This window comes from Molothrus aeneus, chromosome 2 (genome assembly GCF_037042795.1).
Source record: "Molothrus aeneus isolate 106 chromosome 2, BPBGC_Maene_1.0, whole genome shotgun sequence".
Lineage (NCBI taxonomy): Eukaryota > Metazoa > Chordata > Aves > Passeriformes > Icteridae > Molothrus > Molothrus aeneus.
The window spans coordinates 114,755,734-114,769,706 of record NC_089647.1 but is presented as its reverse complement, the minus strand read 5'-3'; the positions used below and the strand labels follow the sequence as shown (position 1 = coordinate 114,769,706).

General features: G+C 45.1%; 1 protein-coding gene across 1 annotated transcript in view; it reads left to right on the top strand.

Annotated features, from left to right (window-relative positions):
* The window catches only part of DYRK1A (dual specificity tyrosine phosphorylation regulated kinase 1A), a 78,553-nt gene that overhangs the window by 22,093 nt on the left and 42,487 nt on the right, over window positions 1–13,973 (top strand). Inside the window, exon 2 of the mRNA XM_066545559.1 lies at window positions 3,576–3,654. Within this exon, the coding sequence (XP_066401656.1) occupies window positions 3,645–3,654 (10 nt within the window). The 5' untranslated portion in view covers window positions 3,576–3,644. The remainder of the gene's footprint in view (window positions 1–3,575; window positions 3,655–13,973) is intronic.

Genomic DNA, 13,973 nt, shown 5'->3' with positions numbered 1-13,973 from the left:
CGTCCCTGAACTGGGGGATCCCGTCCCTGAACTGGGGGAATCCCATCCCTGAACTGGGGGAATCCCATCCCTGGGGCTGGGGGGATCCCATCCCTGAACTGGGGGATCCCATCCCTGAACTGGGGGATCCCATCCCTGAACTGGGGGATCCCATCCCTGGAACTGGGGGATCCCATCCCTGAACTGGGGGATCCCATCCCTGAACTGGGGGATCCCATCCCTGAACTGGGGGATCCCATCCCTGGAACTGGGGGATCCCATCCCTGGGGCTGAGGAGATCCAGGAGGAAAACAGAAACAAAAGCACCGGGTAAAGTTTTAGCACAGATGATTTCTAAGAATTGCTCTCTTTGTTTTAGTAAAAGACTTCAGCTTTTATTCTTCTCTTTGCTCTAGCACTTTCAGTAATTTGCTTTTTAACACCTTTTCTGTCATCTGTTCCTTCCTCTCCTCCTTTATTTCCAATTCACTTCTGTTCTGTACTGGTAAGGAGATCAAACCGGGTTCCTGAAGCCCAGTAAATGTTATTACTGAGGGGATTCTTTAGTAATGATCTTACAGACTGTGTGATGAGTAGGATTTGCTCTTGCCTCCTCTTATCATCAATTTATTATCTAAACCAGGAAGCCTTTGTGCAGGCTGTCTGAGAGGCCTTTTGCTTTCAGAGCTTGGCAGTGCAGACACAGCTGAGGACTGGCCCTGCAGCCATGGGGTGCAGTTTGGTTGTCCCTATTTAAAAAACCCTAAAATTGTTCCTTTTTTATGTTGTGTGACACTGTTACTGTCACAGGGATTCACCTGCTTTGGGCTCTGCTGAGATTTCAAACTCCTCCTTGGAAATCAGGGTTTTTCCACTCTGGAATTCTCCAGGATGGGCTGATGGAGAGCTGGAAGGAGGCTGAGGCTGGGCTGGATCTGAGTTCCTGGTCAGCTCTGAAAAGCACCAATGTGTTGATTCCTGTTAATTGCCTGTTAATGACTTTCTCACATCAGCAGCTCTTCCTTAGTGCTGGTACCTCCTAAAGTGTCTTCTCAATTCTGAAATAGCTCCGGGCTCAGTGCTTACCTCTGCAGCTGCTGTGGGGGCTGAGCATTCCCACTCTGGAGCGGGCAGGAGGCAGCGCTTGAACATTCCAGGATATTTTGGCTGAAAGTTGCTCCAACTCTGGTGATAGTTGGGACTAAGCTGGGTCAGATTGAAACTGGTCTTGCACTGGTGGCACTGGGAGGGGTCAAGCAGTGCTGGAGCTGCAGGGGGGTAAAGACAAGAGAGTCCTTCAGTCCTTGAGCTGCTGCTGCTGCTGCTGGCAAAGGCTTCCTGTAATCCTGCTGTAAACCCAGGGGTGCTGCAGGTAAAGGGAAAAAAGGATTTTGGCCAGAGAGAGATTGCAGAGCTGGGATTGAGGCTCTGCAGCCTCAGGGCACCTGTGTGGGATGGACAGACCTGGTGATCCAGGACAGGGAGGAGGAGCTGGAGAACCCAGAGGAGGCTCCAGGATGGGCAGAGGGATGGAGCAGCTCTGCTGGGAGGAAAGGCTGGCACAGCTGGGATTGTTCACCTGCACAGGAGAAGCTTTGGGCTGAGCTCAGGGTGGCCTTGCAGGGCCTGCAGGAGCCCCAGGAAAGCTGGAGAGAGACAATTTCCAGGGGATGCAGGGACAGCACCCAGGGAATGGCTGCCAGTGCCAGAGGGCAGGGCTGGATGGGATCTTGGCAATGAGGAATTGTTCCCTGGCAGGGTGGGCAGGGCTGGCATGGAATTCCAGCCCTGGATCCCTGGCAGTGCCCAAGGCCAGGCTGGACACTGGGGCTGGAGCAGCCTGGGACAGTGGGAGGTGTCCCTGCCATGGCAGGGGTGGCACTGGGTGATCTTTAAGGTCCCTTCCAACCCAAACCACTCTGGGATTCCATTGTTAGTTTGTTTAAGAAGAGTTTGCTCTTCCTTCTTGTTTCTGTTGAGTCCTGGGGCTCTGAACTGGCTCAGTGGGCTCAGCACCTTTCACTCAAACCAAAGGGATTTAGGCACGAGAGTGCCCAGTGTGTAGGACCTGCTGTGGCCTCAGCAGTGCCCCTGGCAGCTGTGGATGTGGCAGTGCCATCCCAGGGCACTGCAGCCATAAAAGGGCCGTGGGTTCAGGATATGGGATGGCCACTTTGAGGTTTTCCCCTTTTTTGGGGGGGCACGGCAGCAAAACTTCACCTGCTCCTAAACCACCAACGCCAGCACTGCACCAGCTGCTCCTACACAGACCCAACAAGCAGCTCCTTGTCCTCCTGCCCCTTCCCTGCGCTGTGTGTGCCTCTGGAGTGGCACAGGGACAGGCCAGCGTGGTGGCAGGGGGGCAGCAGGCCCAGGGTGGGCTCTCATTGTCGGGGGGAAATGGAGCGAACGGCGCTCGCTGCTCACCGTGCAGGCCTGGGAGCGGTTCAGGCTGCTCACACTGCCTGCAGTTCCATATTTCAGGAGGTGTTTAAATAATAATCACAGCTCTCCAATTCTAGCTGGTCAGTCACTTGCAGAGTTCTCTGAAAGTCTCAGGAATTCTGAGTGGGTTTGGTGTTTCCATAGGTTGGACAGTACCAATGATTGTTGGAGAGCAAGGGAAAAATAAATGCTTGGGAAATGCTTTGACTAGACTTAGTTGTTGGGTGTGTTGTGTTTGGGGTTTTAATTTAATTTCTTTTTGTTCATAATCCTGCTGTTCTTCTTAATTTCCATTGGGATTTTCTCAAAAAAATAAAGATATAATAATTACTATAATATATAATATATATTATATAATATAAAGCATATAATATATAATATACAACATATATGACATACATAAACTATAAACTATAATATATATGATTATATATACTTTAATATATATAACATATAAATTATATATAAATAAAACCAAATATATATTATATATTATATATTATATATTATATATTATATATTATATATTATATATTATATATTGTATTTTATTATATATTTATTAATAATACAATATTATAATATTAATATATATTTAATTACTATATTAAATAATTAATATAATATTTATAATATTGACAGAAACTCCTGTCTTTATATCTCTCTGTCTATGGGAAATACAGTTTTATTTTTCTGAGCATGTTTTAATTATTTGCAGCAAGGTGAACCTAATTTAATTTCATCAAGCCATGAGGAGAAATGAACTTTAACATTTAGGAATTTATATGCATTTCTAGTTCTGTATCTTGTGGATTTGGGGAAATCCCACAAGTTCAGTTTTGTTAGGAATTTTGTACTGAATTTCTGTGAAAATCCAAGCATTTAAGGGCTTGGCAAAGATGGGTAACTGACAGTTTTTTGGGAGATATATTCAATGGCCAGTTGAAATTTAAGTTAATACTTTACATTTTGACACTTGGAAAGTTTTTCTAAAACCAGCTATCAGTAGCAATAAATCTTTGTCATGCCTGTCTTTGCTTTTCCTGTCAGAAAACTTCATTTTCTGTTTGGATTCCTTGCTTTAGCTCGGGCTTGAGCAGTTGTGGCTGCAGTTTAAGAAGTTAATTTTTGCTTTTTTCTCCCTTTTTCAGTGTTGTTTGCTGCTGGACTCCCCCTGTCCCCACAACCCCGCAGGATGATATGAGCCTTGAAAGAAGACGATGCATACAGGTGATTGATACTGAGGATTTTTGCAATGACAAATGATGGATGTTCTTGATGTGCTTCTTGTTGCTCTTCCATTCTCTGTCTCCCCAAATGATGTTGTTCCAACTTAGCAAAATACTGAAGAACCTGCAGAATTTTGGAATCTTTCTTTGCCCTTTCAAAAACTCTTCTGCAGCTTGGAAAACTCTCCTTCTTCCAGGAAGAAAATGGTTTTCCTGAATGGAAATATTGTTTTCAAAGTTTTTATGGGAATGCTTCTGAAGGTGCTGATTGATATTTTTAGGAAATTCTCCCTTTTTTTGGCTAATCAAAAATCCTGGAAGTGCCAAGTGTATTTGCAGCTTCCATGGCTGATTTTTACTTTTGCTGGAAATACAGTCAGGGAAAATCACAAGCAGTAGAAATAAAACAAAATTAAATTTGTCCAAGAGGGTTGCTCTAATTTTTTTTATACCCAAATGCCCTTATTTCAACCAGATCTTTGGTTTGCTTGTCCAGCTTTAAACCCCAGGAATCCTTAAGGCTGGGGAAAAAAAAAATCCAGGCAGATTTCCGTGTGCATGGAGCTCATCTCCTGATTGACAGTTTTCAGTTGCATCAGCTGTTGGTGCATAAACAGCTTTGGAGGGTCTGTTTACATGGAGCCTTTGGATTTGGACCAAGATGCTGGAAGTGGAGATTTCATTCCCTGAAAACCAAACATCTCTCATTCCACTCCCATGTTTGTGAGTTGTGTGCTGAAAGCTCAAGTCAAAGCAGGTCTAAAGAATTCTAAAATTAGGTTGGGCAAAGGAGAGGAGAAGGGAAAACTTCTCCAAAGGGATATTTCATTTTTATATTTCATTTTCAATATCTTAATCTAGAGGAGCAGCATTAAAAGTATAGAAAATTGATGTCCCATCAGATTTGGGGAGCTCTGTGTAGTAGGCAGTGACAGATTAAAATAGAACCTAAATATTGAGAAAATGTTTTGAAAGCTTTAAAAATACTCATCCCACAAGTGAAAGGAGAGATAATGTTATGAAATTGTACCTTATGCATGACAGTGTTTGAGAGAATTCAGTTTCACATTGCAATACATTATTCTGGTTTAAAACTTCCAACTTAAGCACTTTCAGTTTTGGTCAGAATTTCTGATGGTGCTGAGCTTGTTAGAATTATGAGCTTGCAGAATTGAAATGGGTAAAAGATTTTGAACTTTAAGTGGTAATTCTGTCTCCTGCAGCCCAGATTCTTTATTTACAAGTCCCTTGATAAATAGAGATGAAAATGCAGGACAAAGACCTTTATGCCTGTGATGTGTTGGAAGTTAAAGAATTCAGATTTATTTGCATTTTCTGTTTATTAGGAGAGCCAGGCTTGGTGTGCTGAAGTTTTGAGAATGAGCAAGAATTGCAGGCTTCAAATGAGAGCCTGCCCTGTGATAATTCTGTGGGGCAGTGACAGGAGGAGTCATTTGGTGACTCTGCTGATCTTGGTCTCAAGTTCAAAGTGGCTGGGGAGAGGCCTGAAATTGAAAGTTTTTGTGGTTCTTGGGGATGGCTCTCTTGCATTTTCAAAAGGTTTCTCGAGGGTGATTGATCAGAGGTGCCTGGTAATGTCTAAACTCCCTTTGGTTAAAGGGGGGAAGCTTCTCCAGGGTCAATAAATTTTTTGTTTTAATGGGCTTCACTTCATTGTCCTGGAAGCTGCTCTAAAGCCCTACAATTAACCACAGCAGAACTAGGGAAACAATCCCCTAAGAAGAAGATTGTTTCACTTCTGCCATGGAATACTTTAATTTTAGATCACCACTTAGGCTGAAAACACAGAAATGTATTAAGGTCCACTGCTTTTTTAAAAAAAAAAAGTGAAAATTTGAAGAAATGGGGATATTAAATGCTGTTTTCCAGTTTGAATCACCAGGAAAACAAACTTGCAGCACGTAGAAGTTCTCTTTTTGCCCTGTATAATATGTGGGACACCCAGCAAAAGGGCACTTTCAGGTGCTGTTTGGAGAACTGAAAGATTTTCAGTAATTTTATTGATGATCTGGAGCAGGGGGTTGAGTGCACCCTCAGTTTGTGGGCAACACCACTTTGGGCAGGAGTGAGGATCTGGAGGGTGGGAGGGCTCTGCAGAGGGGTCAGGACAGGACCCAGGGGATGAGGCCAGAGGGGTGGGGTCAGTCCTGCCCCTGGGTCACCACAACCCCAGGGAGCTCCAGGCTGGGCAGAGGGGCTGGGAAAGGCCCTGGGGGTGCTGGGGACAGGGGCTGGACACGAGCCCAGGGGTGCCCAGGGGGGCAAGAGGCCCCTGGCAGCTGGGCTGGATGAGGAATTGTGTGTGCAGCAGGAGCAGGGCAGGGATTGTCCCTCTGTGCTGGCTCTGAGAGCCCCTCCAGGGCTGGGCCCAGTTCTGCTCCTGCAGGAGAGCCCTGGAGGGGCTGGAGCGTGTCCAGGGCAGGGAACGGAGCTGGGCAGGGGCTGGAGAATCCCTGAGGGAGCTGGGAGGGGCTGGGGAATCCCTGAGGGAGCTGGGCAGGGGCTGCAGAATCCCTGAGGGAGCTGGGCAGGGGCTGCAGAATCCCTGAGGGAGCTGGGCAGGGGCTGGGGCTGGAGCAAAGGAGGCTCAGGGGCCCTTGTGGCTCTGCACAAGTCCCTGCCAGGAGGGCACAGCCGGGGGGGTCGGGCTCTGCTCCCAGGGAACAGGGACAGGAGCAGAGGGAACGGCCTCAGGCTGGGCCAGGGCAGGCTCAGCTTGGACAGCAGCAGCAATTTGCCCATGGAAAGGGAGCTCAGGCCTGGGGAATGCTCAGAAATCTGTGGATGTGGCACCTGAGTTCATGGTCTGGAGATGGAGCAGGCAGAGTTGGGTAATGGTTGGGCTTGGATGGTCTCAGAGGTGTTTTCCAGGTGTTTTGATGATTCCCTGATTCCCTGTTTACTTGTGGAGTTTTTAGGATCTGCTCTGCTTTTCCCTAGAACAGTGCCATAAGCAAAGCTGGGGTTCAGCTCTTTACAGGAAAAGCCAAGTTTGTATTTCAGTCATGTTGTGGTAATACCTTAGAATGTGATTAAAAAGTGTTTCCAGAATGGGAATTTTTCACTTCTTTGTCCTTTGCAAGTCCCTCCAGGACCCTTTGGGAAAGCAAGGAAGCAAACACTGCTGGGTGTAGTGAGGCTGGTGATCAATCATCCTGCCCATATTCACTTTTCATTGTGTGGTGGCATCAAATTTGGGATTGTGCTGGGTTCCTACAGGCAGGGATTCATCTTGGTTAAAAGTTGGTGTTTCCAGAGTTCCTGCTACCCCTTTTCCTGCTCCTGTGTAACTCAGTGGTTGCTTGTTCTTTTTTTCCCCTCTTTTTTTTTAATGGAGATTTCTTATAAAAATCATTTGGTTTTATAACAGCTTTCTGGTTTTGACTTTTGTAGTTATGCTGCAGCCTAAGGAATATGGATCTAAAAATACTGACTTGTCTTGATTTTTAAGCTTTTGAAGAGCTCAAAGCTTCTTTTTGTAACCTTTGTTAATGGTTACAGCAAATTATTCTCATCAGCATGGAATTATCTTGGATGCACCAGAGATGTTGAGGACCAAGGAAATGTGATAATGGTGTAGTCAAGTTTGATAAGACATTGAGGGTGCTCATATTGCTCTTAACTTTATAAAAAAATGAACATTTATTACATTTCTAAATTTGTAAAAAGTTTTGGAAAAGAAAAAGAGCCAATCCAATAGTTTTCAATAAGGATACTGCAGGGGCAGTTCAAGAGGTCTCACACAGGTACCTGTCCTCCCCAGCTGTGTTCCTTGTTAAAATACAACAGATCTGGAGAAGGATTCTGGGAAGTTCCTGGGCTGGGTTTAGGACCTGCAAGTGTCCAGGTGTTTGTTTTATTTAGAAATACAGTGGAAGTGGAGAATTGGGCCATGGCTCTCACATCTCCTATTTCATGTTTTAGTTGCTGATTTCATTGAGCCTGTAGCTCATTTTTAAGGATGTTTTTATATGTCAGAGTGAGAAAACCCCACAAACCAAAGCAGAAAACCCCTCTGTTGTTGTGCAGCCAGAACAAAGTGTGTCTGGAGCTCACCTGTGGTACCTGAACTGGAAAATTTACCAGGAAAATCCAGAAATTCCTGGGCCAGCACCAATTTCTCCCTCCCTTGGCTGTTCCTGGGGCAGTGGAGATCCTGGCCCTGGGCTGGCCAGGTCACCACACCCGGGGGGTCCAGTTGGTGGCACAAAATCAGGTTTTGAAAGGGCAAAAAAGGTGCAGGTGCTGATTCCCTGCTGGGCACAGAGTGGCTCCTGCTGCTTTTGTTTCTGGTTCCAGTTGGATTCTGTCTGGCTGGGCCCTCCCAGGGAGTTGGTGGGGGATGTTCAGGTCCTGGCTGAGCAGATCAGCCCTGAAGATCCCACCAAAATCAGGTCTGAGACTGAGCTGCTCAGGTTGCAGGTTTGAAATACAAGCAGCTAATGATGGCTTGGATATTCCTGGGATGATGATATTATTATTATTATTATTATTATTATTATTATTATTATTATTATTATTATTATTATTATTATTATTATTATTATTATTATTATTATTGTATTATTTTAGTATTATTTTTCTATTATTTTTATTATTCTAATTTTTATTTTTATCTTTATTTTTATCTTTATTTTCATTTTCCTTGGATATTCCTGGGAAATATTTTTATTTTTATTTTTATTTTTATTTTTATTTTTATTTTTATTTTTATTTTTATTTTTATCTTTATTTTTATTTTTATCTTTATTTTTATCTTTATTTTCATTTTCCTTGGATATTCCTGGGATTAACCCCTGCTTTTCCATGGATAAATCCATCCCTTTGCAGCAGGGTTTTGGGAGTTTCTGTGCCACAGCAGTGCTCCTCAGGCTGCAAGTGAAGTTCTGCTTTTCAGAGATGGAGTCATTGACCTCAATGAATGATAACCTTGAAGTCAACAGACTAAATTAATGCTCTACTTTCTGAATTTGAGAGCAGCAATGTGAAAACCTGGACAGCTAAAGTTAGATTCGTGCATCCATATTTAAGAAGTTGCCTATTTAAAAGAAAAGGGTTTTTTTCCCCCTCCTCCTCCAGAATGGCTCAGTACCTGTGATATTGAAAATTGAAGTTTTCAGCCTCAGTCCCCATCTAAGAGGAAACAAAATCCAGGATTTTGGTATGGAATTACAGCCTGGTGGAGGATGCTGCTTTCCTTATTGAGGAACAGATCAGAGCATCTAAACCAGAAAATCTTTAGGTGCTGCTGTTCCTGTGTATAGTTCCAGTATTCTGGAAAAGTAATTTCTATTCACTTTGCCTCCCAATACATGTGACCCTCTGTTTAAAACTTGTTGAGGTAACTTTCAATGAAGTTCTAAATTGTGAAGTGGTTTCTTTATTGCAAGACTGAAATTTATTTCTGTTGCTGATTTCTAAGAGCAAATTAAAAAAAATGATTTTGGACAAAACCAAATTAAAATTCAGATCAAAAATCACAATAATAACTATTAAAAATTATTTACCTTTTCCTGAATGATTGGTCAGTGCACTGAGAATGCCTGAGGTCTATGATGAACATAATGCTGGAAATAAAGAGCTTTAAAGTCAGTGTTCAGGGTGGGAACAAAAGGAGAGGTTCTCTTGGGCAAGGCAGCAATGGGATATGAGACTGAGGTCATGGGGGTCCCAGGATTGTGCCTTGTCCCAGGGATTTGGGACACCCCAAATGAGGGGCTCAGGGCTGCTGGGGGTGGCCCTGTCCTGTCCATCCCATGTTGTGCCTGTTCTGCTGGCCTGGGAGGGTTTGGAGGGACCTCAGCCCTGTGCTCCAGGAAATGTCCCTGGTTCACATCCACAGGGAGCTCCTTCCATGGCTTGGCAGCGCTCTGGGGGCTCCTGCAGCTTTCACACCTGAAATGTGCTCCTGAAGGACCCCCAGAGCTGCACCAGCAGCACTCCATGGGCATTTCATGGAATCCCTGGGGCTGGAAAAGCCCTCCCAGCCCAAGGAGTCCCAGCTGTGCCCTCCTTGTCCCCAGCCCAGAGCACTCAGTGCCACCTGCAGGGATGGGCACTCCAAACCTCCCTGGGCAGCTCTTTCCAAGGCCTGCTCACCCTTTCTGGGGACACAACACCCAGAATTCCTCACCATTGGATGAGCTGGACTTTAGATGGCACCACTTGAGCTCCTGAGCATTTTCTGTGTTGGATCCACAAGCAGGGCAGCAGATGTTTGTGGGAGGCATCCTTCATAAATCGTGGAGCCAGGTGGAAACAACCTCTCCCCATCCCTAAAGTTCTGTTCCTTTGGGGTTAGGTTTTACAGTACAGACACCATAGGATGGCTCTCTTCACAGCCAGGCCTGAGCAGTTCTTGGTAAGTTCTTGGCAGTTCTTGGTAAGGATTCCATTTATAATCCTTCATCAGGCAGGTGGAGGCAAGAACTGGGCAAATATTGCTCCTAAATCCTGCTGAAATCAGACATTCTCATTTGTAAGGTTTGTATTTCTCTTTTTCTAGTCAGGCTGGTGCTCCCTGTTCTGTTCAATTCACTTTGTGCTGGGTGGTTTTTGTTGTTTCTACCAAACCTCTGGCAGGCAGGGCTGCCCAGATGTGAGTGCTTGATTGCTGGCTCAGGCTGATGTGGGGTCAGGCTGGTGGATCCCCAGCTTTCCAGAGCAGCCCAGGGTGTGCCCAGCTTGATGACAGGGTTGTAGCCAGGGGAGGAAGTTCCTCTCCCCAGGTTTTGCAGAGTTTCCATGTCTCAGTGTGCAGTCTGCTGTCCATGCACAGTTTGGATATTTCCAGGACACAAAGTCAGCCCTGTGCTGTCACTGGGTGCAGCTCAGACGTCATCTGAGCAGGTCTGCTCAGACCCTGCTGGATTTAGGAGCACAATTAAGCTTGGAAAATGTAAAAGTGGCAATGTTGGACTCTCAGATTTCTGCTGTGATGCCACAGTCTCAAAACCACATTTGCTGATAAGCTGTTAAGGACAGAGATTAGATTAGAGAGCAAGAAGCAGAATTTGTTTTCAGCAGTGACACATCAGATTTGAGGTTCTGACCTTGCACTTGTCCTGGGAAGAGCAGGGAATGCCCAGCCCAGCTTGGATCCATCAGCCCAAGGAACAGCCTGGTTCTGAGCCCCAGCACTCCCTGACATTCACACCTAACCCCTGGTGACCTCTGCTGAGTTAAATCCCAAAATACCTTTGGGGACCTTGCTTTGGGTTCACTGCACACGGAGGCAGCTGTTGGGCACCTCTGCTGGACAGGGGGAACAGGGGGCAGCAGTTCTGAGAAAAGAAAACTTTTGAGAAAAGAGATTTGTTCTCGATTTCCTCCTTCCCTGTTGTGCTGGCATTTTCCTAACAAACTGGTTATTGGAAATGCCTTTAAAATCTGGGGATACAAGCAGAGAGCAGAGTATGGAGTTCCTCTTTTACTGGGTCTTCTAACTGGTTTCTTTCTGTGCATACTCTTAACTTCTCCTTCACCTCATTGAATCTGCTTTGTGAACAGAGAGACAACCTCAAGTTTGCTAAACCATCCAACACTTTGCTTTTTCTTTGCTACAATCAGTGAAAATTTTAATATTTGAGCAGCTTGCCTATTTGAACTCAGTATTTTGGGGTGACCTTGCCACTTGTTTGTGCTCCCTCAGATGTGATGGAGAGGGATCAGCAGATGTGCTGTGCCAGGAAATAAACAGGAGGATGATAAAGGTCTGTAAAGGTGAATGAAGTAGGTTTCATTTTTACCTGGTTTTGTAGGCAGTGAGGCCTTTAAATAGAGAAAATATTTAATATTGTAATTAAAGTCCACAATTGCTCAGGACTGCCTTGCCACTCCAGAAAAATAAACTGTTTCTGGCCACACATGGAGATCCAGACATGGTTTTTAGCTTGGCTGTACCAGGGCAAGGTCCTGAAGATGCCTAAAAGGAATGATCTGCTTCTCCAAGATTTTACATATTGGTAAATCCATTCATGTGGATTTCCACATGTTGGAACTCAGCTATTAGTGTGAGTTCTGACTTGCTGTTCATGCCTCTCACTAGATCCACAAGCTGAGTGGAATATAAAACTGATTTTATCTTCATGTAGATATGGAATAATGGCTTACATAGATTATATTCGCTTATAAAATATAAAATAAATTGCAACACCTCACCAAATAGATTTACCAGGTTTTGTACCTTCCAGTAATGCAGAGCCTTTGTGCTAGTTGGGAATAAAAGTGGGAATTAGGCCCTTAGAAATATTTCACTCACTGAAGTTTAGCAGAAGATCTGAAAGGCAGTAGATGTCCATCAGAATTCCATTTACAGCTCCACTTTAGGTGGGTCCAGATGTTCATGGGAGGCTCTGTGTTAGGCCCTTAAAGACTGTGTAAAAAAAGCAGCATTCTGATAATTGATTTATTCTTGTTTCTTAAGTTAAACCTTTCTAAAACTTCCAGCTGTAAAATAATTTTACAGTAATCATTTCACAATGCTGAGTAATTCCTGGAGACTTCCCTGAGTGCAGTGATGGATCCATGGTGTGGAGTTTTAGGGTATTTCTGGTGCTTAGAAAGGGATGTAAATAAGGCAGTGTTTCTTTCTAGGCTTAAATGTTCACATCTCTGGAGTTTTCTCCAAAATTCCATTTTTCAAAATTGGCTTGTTGAGGTCATGGAATCCTAGAATGAGTTGGGTTGGAAGGAGCTTAAAGATCATCTCATCCCAGCCCTGCCATGGCAGGGACACCTCCCACTGTCCCAGGCTGCTCCAGCCCCAGTGTCCAACCTGGCCTTGGGCACTGCCAGGGATCCAGGGGCATCCCCACCCTCCCAGGGAAGGATTTTTTCCCAAGATCCCATCCAGCCCTGCCCTCTGGCACTGGCAGCCATTCCCTGGGTCCTGGCACTGCCAAAGGGAGAGGGACTGAGGCAAAATCCAGGTCTCCAAGGGATTTTTCCCAGTTCACAGGACAATGCACCAGGCCAGGAATGGGATGGGCCAAAACCACAACAGCCATGGCACGAGGTTTGCCTGGTGTGAGGATTGGGCAAAGGATGGGAAAAGTGCTCAGAGGGGAGAAGAAATCACAGGTTCAAACAGAAAAGCAGCCAGAGAATCCCAGAATCCCAGAGTGGTTTGGGTTGGGAGGGGTTTTAGGGATCACCCAGAGCCACCCCTGCCATGGCAGGGACACCTCCCACTGTCCCAGGCTGCTCCAGCCCCAGTGTCCAGCCTGGCCTTGGGCACTGCCAGGGATCCAGGGGCAGCCCCAGCTGCTCTGGGCAAGGTGAGATGTTGAAGGGAAACTTTAATCCCAGCATTAAGATAATTATAATAAAGAAATAGTTGGGAAAAAAATACAAGTTTGTCTTGGGTGCTTTAATTTAGACCAGTTTCTGATGATCTTGTGGTTTGTCATTGGTGAGCCTCAGAATTATTCCTCACCTTTAATGTCCCTGGGCAGGTGTTTGATAAGAGCATGAAACTCTTTTAAATCCTGCAAAGACAAAGGGTCACTCACAGCCCAGAATCTGGGGGTGAGCAGAGCAGAGTTATTGGCCAATCACTGTTACTCCAGCTATTGGCCAGTGCTGTTGGGGTGGTTTCCTTTCCTTACACCCCAGAATTTTACAAATTCAGTTCCCTGCTCTGCCATTTTCCCTGGTTGGAGGGAGGCTGTCTCAGGGAGGAGCCTCGCTGTGTGAGCTGTGCCAGCAGGGAGCTGCAGGAGCAGATGTGGTCAGAGGAGCTCTCTGAGCACCAGTTCCCAGACTAAAGGAGCTGCTTCCCCGTTAGCACATGGAGAGCTCCCATCCCATGGAGCAGCTCCCATCTCTGCTCTTCCCTGTCCTGGCTGCCTGCTGGGAAGGATTCCTGGGATGTGCTGGATCCAGGGGTACCCAGCTGCTTCCATCCTTCCTCAGCTCTTCATTCCACTGTTGTCCTTCAATCCTTTTTCCTTTCTCTTTGGACCTATGATGTCTCAGGAGAAAATTGCTTTTTTTTTGCCCCCCTCTTGTCAAAGCAGAAAACCCCAGGGTTGTTCTATCTTTTGTTATATATACATAATATATAAATATATATATAGAAATATAACTTCTTTTTTCCTGACCTGCAGCTGCAGGAATATTCCTTTGCTTCTTTCTCCCTTACAGAGCCTGGGAGAATTTTGTGTTGCTTTCCTTCGAAAGTTCAGCTTTTCTTCCACCTTCTGAGAAATTTTATCTCTAAAGTTGTTCTTGTCCTCTGGCTTGGGCTGACTTCATGGACTTTAGGAGTCTTCATGATTTCTCTTGTGAAGAAAAGAG